We start from the raw sequence: 12,336 nt of genomic DNA on the forward strand, positions 1-12,336 counted from the left end.
CGCGTCAAGACTAAGACCATCCCCCTCCCCAAAATGGTACTGCTCAGACCCCCATTCTTGCCAGTTGCTTTGTACAGATGTAAGATTCTGCTGGATCAAGCGAATGACAGAATCAGGGTTCAAGGACTTGTGTTTAAGGGAGGATAACAAACTGTGACTACTGCCACTTTAGAGAAATAGGCATGTGGGGAATCCCTCTGTTAAATGTGTGCAAATGTGTATGTCTTGCTGTGCTTGAATCCACGTGGCATTCCAGTTTTATCAGATAAATCAAGTGGATGACTTGACTTCCTTAGTGGCTCTGTTCTAAGATCACACTTCTGCTAATGTTGTTTCTTACCTTTTTTTTTTCTTTCTTTCTTTAATTCAGATCGGAAGCCAAAAAGACTAAAGTTAAAAAGAAGACCAACAATCCACATTTTGATGAAGTGTTTTATTTTGAGGTTGGTATTTCAAAGGAACGGGTGATAAGCTGAAATACTATACTGTAGATAGTTGGCACAGCATCCTGCTCCATGTTGTGCCAGCTGTCGTCTTTGAAGACTGTTTCAGAGTATAGTGCAGGGGAAAGAACTACCCAGGATCAAACTGGCTGTCTGCTCAGGGAGCAGTATATTGCTTCAGCTCAGGTGCTCTGTTTGAAAAGCTTCAAGGTGGGCACTTCTGAGCAGCAGGCTATACAGTCCATTGCGACTCACCCCAGGAGAGTTTTTAAAAAGGACGGTTAAAAATGGGATTCAAGAAAAAAAAAAAATTTTTCTTTTTTAGCCTGTGGTTTTATAGCTGCTCCACTGTGTCTTTCCCAGTCAATGGGAGGAAGGTTATCTCCTAGGAATACTGAAAACTGTAGAGGAAAAATACACGTAAACTGAATGTTCTGGATGTACCAGTCTGCTGCAATATCAGTGCCTTTCTTCCCAAGCGGTTGAAACCTCTACAGCTTTATTTTAATGAAGAGCATTTTCAACGTGTCCAGTTAAGACAAAGTATAACTTTTATGAAAGTGCTCATTTTGATTCTTTCTGGCAAGAGTAGCTGTAATTGTGGTGTGTCCATACATATATGTGGATGTGTTTATAATTTGGCTACTTCTTGAAACTTTTCTGTCTTCTAAAGTATGTGTATCTCTTTTCTTTTCTTTTTTTCTTTGCATCTTAGTCCTGGTCTACACTTAACTGTTCTATTTCAATAGACACCTCAAGAACATATCTGGCATAATGAAGTTGATGAAAAGCCAGAGTAGTACAATGCAGTTGGTATATCATTGAAAAGCCCTTTCTGCCGATACAGCTTGCATCACTCAGGTTACATTTGCATTAGAAATTGTTGCTGGTAAAGGGTTGGCACTTAGGGATGTATTTTCTCAAATCAGTTCAGGGGCACAGGCAGCCACAGGAGGAAGGAGAGCTGGGGAGAGGGGATCCATACAAGTACTGCTGCACTGTGCAGATCTGAAGTGTACATATCATTCGTGGCAGTGCCAGTGAGGGGTTTGTTGATGTCTTCGCCCTCCTTGTACAAGTCACCGTCTTTCAGTTGTACCTGACAGTTGTACCGACTAATCTAAAGTTGGTCATACCAGCAGAAGCGTGCTCTTGTTGATGTAATGTATTTGGATTTGAGGAACAGATATAGCAAGTTCTTTATTGCCAGGAGCACTTTCATACTGCCCAAAGGGGTGGAAGCCCTGAGGGTTAGCCAGGATAGCTGTCTAAGGTAATCTTTCCTCTGCTAACCCAACACATCTCTTCCTAGGATATAACTTCCCTGCAGCCTTAACTTTAGCTAGCAGTGAGCCTTTGTGCCTGCTTGCCTGACTCTGTGAGACTGTGGAGGTGCTGTGTGAGCATGGTTGGTGGGGGAGAGATCCCGTGGTACTGAGTGTTGAAACTGCACTGAGGTGTCTGTGTGTTTACTCAGGGCTGCCCAGGATTTCAGTCTGTCACCTGGCCCAGAGCTGCGGCCTTTGGCAGTGACACAAGAGTGATGCTATGTGTAAATAAACTAAAGTGGGCTTCCTTATTCTTAACATAGGCAGTTCTGGAGGTGTCTGTCAGCGAGAGCTTTTTCGTAAGAATGTAATCCAGGAATTCAGACTGTAAACCACAAAACTTCACCTGGCTCCTTGGTCTGCTTCCTTGGCCATCTGTGTACTGCAGAAACAGCGAACGTTTGGTATTTAAACACTAAACTTGGCAGGTGGTGCCATATTGGGAGAGGAAGCAGAGAAACAAAAAGCCTCTTCCAGGCGGAGTTGTGGAGGGGGCTGGAGGCTTAGCTTATCTTGAAGCTGAGAGCTGGGTTGCGTGCAAGTATCAGCAGAAGCAAGACCCGAACACAAGCTCATGCCCCAGTTGTTCTGCTAACTCAGAGCAAAGTATTTTCTTTGTGGGTAAGAGCAGAAATGCCTGAATGGGGGAAATGTCTGAATCAGCCGGAATGCTGAAACATAAACATACCCTTAGTGCAGACAGAGCCATCAAAGATTTATGTCTTTTTGCGAGTAGTTAGTACATATCAGGCTCAATGTCTCCAAGGAACAAGGTTCAGTAGAACTGCTATGACTGGGAAATGCATTCACTAATGAGACACGGGCAGATCTGTGGCTGGTGCATGCTAACAGAGTGCTTTGATTCCTGTGGAGCTGCACATTTTCATGCTGTTGACAGCGGTGTCACTTAATGCTTCCAAACCGCTTCATCAGCTCTCCTGCAGTTTGCTAGCACAGTGATTGGCTATGCCTCCAAGGAAGAAGCTGATCTGTAAAAGGCAGTGAACGGGTGCTTCCCTTTCTACAACCAAAAAGTTGCACGGATTTAATTTTCTGAATGGAAAATAGCTTATCATTGGTTTGGGAAATCTAAGGGCTTATTTAAGGGGTGCTGTAAGCGAAACTTGCACCTGATGGTTAGGAGCCATTTTCACCACCGCTCCAGCTGCAGCGTGATGTGGGGGCTCCGAGTTCTATATGCAGCTACAGGAAAATGCCCCTCTTACGGGAACCGAAGGAGGTAGTGCAGGGGACCTGTTTGCAAACCTTCATGTGCTGGCGAAAAAAAAAAAAAGAGCATCTGATAAATGGCTTGCTAGCTTTGCCTAGAGAAAAGGACCAGCACAGCAGAGTTGTGCCCCCTTTTTTTTTTTTGTAAAATGGTACCTGGCAGCTAGTTCAGCACTGTAGACTGGGAGTTCCCTCATCTCCAATTCCATCCTTGGAATGGATGGACTTCATACAGCTATCTTTTTAGGAATACCACTCCTGAGTTGTATTAATCTGCACACTAAGCAGTTGTACAGGTGAACAGAGAGACCTTGTACATGCAGACTCCAGTAAAAACTTCTCAGAAAAGTATTTACTTAAAAGGGACATGCCATAACTTACACCTATGCTGTAACTTTTTTTAACAACTCATGTTACTCATAATAAAAGACTTAAAAATTGGCTTCCTTATTAAAAATTACTCCATTAGCTTCACAATGGTAGTAGAAAATGTCATTTGCAGTTATGTAGCACAGTTTGCACTGTGTCTACATAAGAAAATTTGTGCTCAGCTGCTGAAGTTGTAGGCTATATTGAAATCCTCCATGCTCTTGGGCTTACATGTACATTTGATTCAGTTAGTCTAGAGGGTGTGGTCTCCAGTGCTGCTAGTACCTTTTAGTTTTTATGTATCACCTTGAAAATGGTGCCTGCCTCACATACACACACACACACACACACACACACACATACACACACACACACAAAAGGCTCTGAGTGTCTCGTGTTGAAGATTCTTTTCTGGTTCCTCTCCATTTGTGCAGCTCTATCTTTGCCTCCCTTGTTTGTACCATTTGCGTCTGATGTACAATGTAAAACCAAGAAGTAAAGTTTACAATAAAAGCCAGCTTTTGTGAGTGGGAAGTATTAAGCCACAAACGTATTTAAATGTACAATAAAGTTCAGCTTCTGTGTGCAACCAAGAGCTGAACCCACACATCGTACACACTTGCATTTGATCAGTTCCTGCTGTGGTTTCAGCTGGGTGGGGTAGCCTTTTTCTCAAGTTTCTGACACATACAAAAATACAACCATCAAAGTCTTTTTATAATCACGCTGGAAAACAAATTTTAAGAAATGTTTGTACAAAAACCTTTTTTGCTAATGCTCTACACTTATAGCTATCTTCCCATTATTTTCTGCCCATGCTTTGTCATTTATCAGTCTTACAAATATGGTTGCTGAACTGTGTACCTGGTTCTGTATTCTAAAATGCACAACACAGGCTAGCTTCTCTTGGACAATTAATCAGCTTGGTATTTTTTCTATGGGCATGATAAATTGACTTCCAGGTTATCAGGACAGGCAGAACTTCCCAATTTTAACTGGATCCACTGTAAAATGTTTTTAAGGGTGGTTTTGGGTTTTTTCCCTCTTCAGAGTGCCTTAGGCCATCTGTTGTACAGCTGTATTTAAACCCCAATTATTAATTGCCCTTTTATTTCGCTAGATAGATTATAAAAGTGGTACTTCTTTCCATTATTTTTTTTTCTTTTGTCAGTGTAAACCCAAAGTACTGTAGTAATATTAAAGACGTCCTTTCTCTGTAAAGAAAGTGTTGAGTATCTAATTACTCTTGGATATGATTGTGTAACCACCACTTTTGTATAGTCAGGAATTTGTTTAGTTAACACGTTTATTCACATGCATGAATGTTTTCAGAATTAGGACTGAAATCACAGCTGATAGTCAAAGGCTGCAATCTTCCTGAGCTTTGTACAAGTAACATCGGAATGCTTTTCTATCAGATCAAGTTGTTAAAATTTCCTCCTTTTTATTAGGTTACAAGACCCAGTAGCTACAACAAGAAATCCCATTTTGATATTGAAGATGTTGATGAAGTTGACAAAATGGAGATTAGGTAATATAAAATACTTTATACTAATAAAGTTGTCTTCCAAAGTTGTGTAACTTTGCAGCAGGCTCGGTGGCAACCATGGGTTTACTGTTGATAAATCAAGATGAGTCTTCCTCACTGCATCTGTATGTTCATTTACCTCCACCATCGTGTAGATTGTATCTGAATATGTGTGATGGTTCTGCTGCAGGCGAGATCCTTATTATTTTCCTTGGTGTCCTGTACACACTGTGTGTATGCTAATGCGTGGTTGTCATTAAGCGCAGCCTTTTATGTCTGGGCTTCCCTTTCCTCCGTCCCTCAGTTTCCCAAGAGAGCCCAGAAGCTCTATGATGCTCTCAGTTACAGGGTCTGTTTTCTTTTATCACTTAATTTTAGCAACCCATATAAGGTCCTTCTTCCCTGAAAGGAAACTCTTGAACTCGGAGTTTCTCTGGGGCAGAGGCAGTTTCTCTTCTCGTTTGTCTGCAAAACTTTAACCCCTTCTTGCAAGGCTGGGTATGATACATGTGAAATCCATTGCACAGGAAAGAAGCAACTCTGATTTCAAAAACAGACACCACCCCACCCCCCTGCCACCCACTTAGTACTATTTTAAAACCTGCTGAGGACTGTCAACAGTGTCTGGAGACAGGTGAATAGAAGGAGCGGGGAAGAAACAATAGGAAGTGCAAAACCTAAAGGTATCACGTGTCATACCATCACATACATTGAAACTTAGAGACTCAGGCCATCTGGTGATCTGGCTGCACTGTAGCTGAAAACTGCTGTATCTGCATCAGGTGGTGAGAAATCTCCCTCTCCTTTATGCTAGGATTTGGAGGAAGAAAGGTTGAGGGAGAGTGGTGGTACCCCTTTCCTCCCCAAGTATTCCCACTAGAGAGGCAGTGAGGGCTTATCTCCCAAAACATTCCCTAGTCACTTCAGAAGCACAGTTGGCTGTAAGGAAAGGAGGGGAGACCAGGAAGGGGAAACAGTACTTACTCTCAGCAAGCAACACCTATCTATGTTCACAAATGAATGGATGAGAGCTGTTCTGATTTGGTGATCAGCTGCTGGTTTATGTAACCTGTTAGTGTAGTATCTCAGAACACCACCACCGTTAATGGATTTGTGTCTGCCATGGCTCTGTGAGACAGGAAAGGGAAACTTCATATGTGAGAGAGACAGGAGCTGTACTCTTTCTCTGAGAACATCTGCATCAGGCAGTGCAAAGGTAGCTAGTTTAAGGGCAACCCACAGCTAATTCATAGGAGAAAGAGCAAAGGTCCAGGTTCAGTGCCATGCTGCTTTGGTGGTGTCAGTGTTGCAGCACAGCAGATGATCTAGTCCTAGCACCAGACCGTATTTTTGCAAAGTTTTGCATGGTGTAGGCAGGTATGAAGTAACACGTCCCATATCCCATGGGATGTATGTGATGGAATGGGCAGCTGAACGGTGTCTTGGGAGTCCCAGTCTAGTCTTTGTAACCATGATGCACAGCCACGCACTGATTTTAAATGGAAGCTAGGATTCTCTGATAGTTTTGTGACTCTGGAAGGGGACCCTAGACGTTGGTGGGCAGTGGTTACACATTGCTTGATACTTCAGTTGATTTTTATTTTGTACTACTGGACTAAATGGAATGATAACAGTTGTTTTACTTAGTATATTCTCTGAAACAATGACTGTCTGCAATGATAATGTACGTGGAGCTGAGATTCAGAAAAGTCTTCCATTCCTTGAAACCAACACATCGCAGTGTGGTAAAGATGAATAGTTTGTGAGGAGGCTTCCAAAATAGTTGGGAAAAGATTAAGCGCTTAAATAGTAGACAAAAGCAGATGAAGTGTTGCGGTTGGGCAAACTCTTTGCTCAGAAGTTTTGTCCCCTATAGGACAGAGTGTTTTTGTTTCTATCTCAGGTTCCCCTTCCACCCCCGCTCACTTCCTCCAGCCTATAGTCAGAGTTAGATTGCCCCCATGCCCTCTGGACAGATCATACAATTTATGGGTTTGGGGGTTTGTTTTCTTTTTCTCTCCTGAGAAAAATACCATTCCACAGGGTAAAGAGGAGACTTAGTCTCTCATGGTTTCTCTCTAAAGCTATGAAAGTTTCTCTTTTTGAGTGGGTGTAGGAAGTTGCAAGCAGGGCATATCAACACTTAGGGACCAGATGTTCTGGTGAAGTTCATTGTTTCTCCTCCCCCTCTATGTTGTTTCTTTCTTGCTGTGACTACAGTCTGACCAACTTCAGAATAACACTGGGCATAATTTTGCCTTTTAAAAAGCTCAGGAAACAGTAATCTTTTTGACTCTGAGGTCTGTGTATTATGATTTTTAAAATGCTGCTCATGCTTTGTACTTCAAGCGCACAAAACAATAATTTCAGAATTTGCATGCCTGCTTTGCTTACTGCGTAGTGTGAGATCTACCCTGAGTTGTTAGTTCCTCTCCTACAGATCCTTTGCATTGATTTTTTTTTTTTTTTTTTTTTCTCTCTGTAACTTAAGCTGCTGTGGGGGAACACCCTTTGGCACCCTATGTTTGAAAGTGTTATTGCTAGTGGGCATCTTGAAAGAATTTGGATAAACTAGAAACCAGTAGCCTGTGAGTTCTTGGTAAATTGTAAGTTTGACTACGTGTAAATAAACTTCTCAAAAGATTCCTCTCCTCCTGAAGCTGCTTTTAGCCATCTGAATTAGTTAGCAAGATAGTAACCAACCAGCTGTGGAGAAAGAGGAGAGGAAGTTGAATTCTCAAAGAAGTTTTTTCCTTTTGGGGAATTCTTGCCCTGCAGAAGTACTGTCAAAATATCAGAGTTTGAAGAACTTTATCCAGCAGGCATGCAATGTGAGCTGATGGTATGTCTAGTACATGAAACTTGATTCATGAGACACTGTTGAGAGATACAAGGCTCAGAGGATTTAAAAGTGGCATCCTCTGTGCTTGCATAAAGTAGGATAAACCTTTAGCAGGACTATCAACATCCATTCCTTGACAAGCCTACTGGGACTTGCTTGAGACTAGGAAGGATGTGTAAATGTGTCCATAATTGGATGATTTTTGCACCTTCTCCAAATTAAAGTTTCTCTTCTAAAATCTTCATTATTTGAAAACCTGTGTTTTTTCCCATATATCTTTTTCCCCCAAAGTTTAAGGCACATTCAAACTGTCACTTAGCTGCAAAATTCTCAGCTGATCTTGTTTTATAATAAAAATGCCACTCAGAGGAAACCTTAAAATACGTACAGAAACAATTGCCCTGGAGTTTGAAACCCTTGCTTCAAGATGGGTATTGTAGTGTTTATCTACAGACATCAGTACTTCTACTTTGAATCTCAGTGCAGTTGTTTTACATCCTAATGTTAAAGAACATGTGAAAGGGAAGGAAATACCATCTAGAGATGCATACCAGAACTTCCCAAATGTGAGGGACTGAGTGCCAAAAATTGTGTAGGCTTCAGTTAATACATAGACTATATAGAGGGGTAGACCTGTCCTGAGGTTTTGAGGATCTGTACAGAGCTAGTTTAAATGCAACAAATTTGTAAGCTTGACACAGTGAATCTTTCCAGGAGCTAGAGCATTGAGGACTGTGTAGACATTCAGCCTAACTCTGTAAAGCTGCTGCTTAGCTGCTAGTAGTCCCGAATTAGACCAGGATTGACAGTATGGAGTCCTTAAATATCTCTGCACGTTTTTCCCCTGGTGTCCATTTTACCTGTATTTCTCCATTGCCTGGGATAGCCAAACAGCCCCCCAAATCTTTATCAATATGGATAATGGAAACAGTACAGATGAGGGAAAGGTAGTCTAGATGAATTTTTTTCACTGATGTTCCATGGAGGTGAATTGCAAGGCTTCAGAAATCTAAGGTCTCTTTACTATTTGGAAACCACTGTTGTATAGTTTTGAGGCTTTCTAACTCATAGACTTGAGGGGGGAAAAAACAAAATTGAAAACAAGATTGGGATTATTTGTTTTAAATTTTTTTATTTATTATGAAACTTTTAAACAGTTTTGAGGCTTTCTAACTCATAGGCTTGAGGGGGAAGAAACAAAATTGAAAACAAGGTTGGGATTATTTGTTTTTAATTTTTTTTATTTATTATGAAACTTTTAAAATTATTTGGTTTTGTTACAGGGTTGATCTTTGGAATGCCAGTAACTTGAAGTTTGGAGACGAGTTTCTAGGAGAACTGAGACTCCCTTTGAAATTTCTCCGACAGTCTAGTTCCTACGAAGCATGGTATTTGACATTTTTCTTTTGGAGGATAAGTAGAAACATATGTCCGCTGTGAAGACTTAAGAATAATTACTGCTATGTGATAAAGTTTAAATGGATTTAATTTGTATCTTTTTTTGTAAGCAAGCCAAAGTAATCTTAGAAAATGTAAGAACAAGAAGTTTTGATAATGTGATATACAGAGATTTCAGTCTGCCTCTGTATTGCATGTGGGAGTTCTAATACGCTGGCTTTATGATATTATTTACTGCAGCTCATCAGCAGCGCCGTAGTTTTAGTGTGTGGGTTTTTAATCATACCTACATAAATCTTTATGATCGGAACTTCCCATGTTGCAGTTGGTGCAAAATAGACTGGCAAACTTAATTAAAAAGTCTGATTCAGAAGTCTCAAGAATTTGATACGTATATAAATATTGTGTGTATCTGTACATTTTATGTATGTTCATGTATACCCTGAGATAATCTTGTGTTTCAGCACAAATTTTCTGTCTTATTTTTTGTGTATCAGGTATTTCCTGCAGCCAAGAGATAATGGTAACAAGTCATTGAAACCTGATGACCTTGGTTCCTTAAGGTTAAATGTGGTTTACACCGAGGACCATGTTTTTTCCTCAGACTATTACAGTCCACTTAGAGACCTCCTGCTAAAATCTGCAGATGTCGAGGTAATTTGCTTGCGCTGCTTGTTCTTCACCTGCATATCATCCTCACAGAGGTCTCTCCAAATGTTTGTCACTATCTTGCTGGCACCATAGCTGTGTAATTACCAGAGTCTTCAGCTTCCTCCTTTTCAAATCTGTGGGCCTTGTTAAGCTCTGCATATCCCTGGTGCTTGTTTTCAGTCCTTGCAGAGAAGATCTTTATCAGCATGCAGTATGGTGGGTGAAGGCACACCCAGGAACACCAGTGGTTTTAGCAGCAGCATATTCTCCGGGGCTGTCTAATTTTACATGTGAAAATGCGAAGTAAACTTCAGTTTGATCAATTGGTTTTCCTTTACTGGAGAGGAACAGGTTTACTTATGTAACTAAAAAGAAGAAAAACAACAACAAAAACCAACCCAAACCAAGAGCTAATCCTTAAGTGTCAGAGGGTTGGGTCAGGTGTGTGCTGTCATGTATACTTTTAGCAATTGTAACAAGTGATTTTTTGTTATCAGGACAAGAACTGGGTTTTGTACTTACTGTGGCTTGAAATTGAGCAGGGTTAGAATTCTTCCTCTTCATTTGCTTCCCAGGCAACAGTGACATTCAGTGAAAAGACAGCTATTAAACATGGTGTGGGAAAAGAGACTGTACTGTAATCGTTTTTAGATTGCTGCCCTCTTGCGATCAGAACTTACAGCCAACAAAAACTGGAATGTAGCGCCCACCCATGTTATGTATGGGCATGTTTGGTTAACTGGCCATTGCAACGGTTGTGTGGGCTGCTGCATTAAGGAGCTAATGGGAAAAGAAAGAAAGGATGCTTCTTCTGGAAAGATCTCTCAGATCTCTCAACGGTTTTATTTCTTTCCACTGTTCAGCCTGTTTCAGCATCAGCTGCACACATTTTGGGTGAAGTTTGCAGAGAAAAACAAGAAGCAGCCATACCTCTTGTCAGGCTTTTCTTACACTATGGCAGAATTGTGCCTTTCATAAGTGCCATTGCGAATGCTGAAGTGAAGAGAACTCAGTAAGTACAAAAAAACAAATTGCTATCAAACATACCTGCTCTGTGTTGCTAGTGTTGGGATCCTCTGCTCAGTTTCTAGAACTAGAATTTTGTAATTTCAAAAGAAACTGTTGGAGTTGTTCCTGTTCCTCCCAGCTGAGCGGCAGGGTTCTTCATAAACACATTCACTGCTCTGAAGATCTGGTGAGTTTGATTTTAGGAGGAATTCCCATCATGTTTTGCTAACTCTACTTGCAAGACTATTCTAAGGTCTGAGAGCACGGAATTTCACTCTTCTCAGTCTTAATTATATGTGATGATAACTGCGAAATCCTACATTACCTTCAGTTGTTCATATGAAATCATGTCAACCTTAGTGTCCTAAAAAATCATCTAGTGCTGAGTAAAAGTGTTTGTTGAATTTGTTTAAAAAAAAAAAAAAAGCAGGTTTCTTCCTAGTCATGAATATTTAAGTAAAGCTGTACATCTAATCTTTCCCGTTAGAGGGCTGAGGAACACAGATGGGATTGCATCTGGCAGTGGATAGCAGAAAACAAGATGTTTTTCCTGGCCACTTCCTATAAGTCCCTTGTTTGACTTACTGATGTGCTCACAGTTCAGTAGCGTAAGATCTAGTATTCCTACCAGGCAGGTCCTAAAGAACATTTGTTGCCACAAGTCTTATGCCTGTGTAGTCATGCTCTTGACTGACAGTAGAAGATACAATTGGGAGGCAAAGGGAATGACAGTTATTCACTCTAAAGTAACAGCTTCCTCAGTACAAAATAAAGTTTTTGTGTGGGTTGGCTTTTTTCGGAGTGTCTGAGGGATAGAGTGTTTTCCTTCCTGTAGATAGTTGTATTTTTTCTGTGCTGCAGGTTGGCTGAAACGGCTCTGTTGGTGCGATATGAGGAAATTTGCTGCTCCCTAGTCAGTCATGTTCCTGTGATAAAACAGCAAAGATGGTGTTTGTTTTCAGGGCTTTCTGGCATTTGTAACAGGCAGTGAGCTTACTTTTTTTTATGAAACAAAAGGATGAATCCAGCAAAGTAATTCATCCTGTTATTCACTGCTTGTAAATGGGTACAACTGTAGTAAACTATGAACAACAGAAAAGACATCGGCGTGTGTACAAGAACAAGCAAATAACTTGATATCCAAGTTTGATCTGCTGTCGGTAGGCACAGGTTTTGACCATATGGGTGTAGATGAGACATCGATTATGTACCTATCTACATAACGTAAATTGCTGTACAAGGAATTGTAGGTACAAAATTAATATGAAATTACTTTCATTCTCAAAATGCAAGTAATACTAAAAAGTAGTACACATGATAGTGCAGCTAGCTAAAGCTTAACTAGTTACAGTGGCTGTATGTCTAGTATAAGAAGAATTTGGTGCAGGTTGCCTTTCAGTGCAATGTGAGAGAGTCTGCATGGCTTCAGCTATCCACACGGTTCTCGGGGCAGAATGGGGATCTGCACTGTGTTCAATACCGTTGTCACAGGACAGTGCTGTAAGTCACTTAGAAAAGATGGCTATGTCATTGGAGCTG

The 12,336-nt window shown here is 40.8% G+C and overlaps 1 protein-coding gene across 1 annotated transcript in view; it reads left to right on the forward strand.

Annotated features, from left to right (window-relative positions):
• The window catches only part of RASA3 (RAS p21 protein activator 3), a 98,533-nt gene that overhangs the window by 66,494 nt on the left and 19,703 nt on the right, over nt 1-12,336 (forward strand). Inside the window, exons 6-10 of the mRNA XM_009892124.1 lie at nt 371-443; nt 4,822-4,901; nt 9,024-9,128; nt 9,636-9,792; nt 10,653-10,801. Coding sequence (XP_009890426.1) covers nt 371-443; nt 4,822-4,901; nt 9,024-9,128; nt 9,636-9,792; nt 10,653-10,801 — 564 coding nt within the window. The remainder of the gene's footprint in view (nt 1-370; nt 444-4,821; nt 4,902-9,023; nt 9,129-9,635; nt 9,793-10,652; nt 10,802-12,336) is intronic.

Source organism: Charadrius vociferus, unplaced genomic scaffold (assembly GCF_000708025.1).
Source record: "Charadrius vociferus isolate BGI_N301 unplaced genomic scaffold, ASM70802v2 scaffold218, whole genome shotgun sequence".
NCBI classification, from domain to species: domain Eukaryota; kingdom Metazoa; phylum Chordata; class Aves; order Charadriiformes; family Charadriidae; genus Charadrius; species Charadrius vociferus.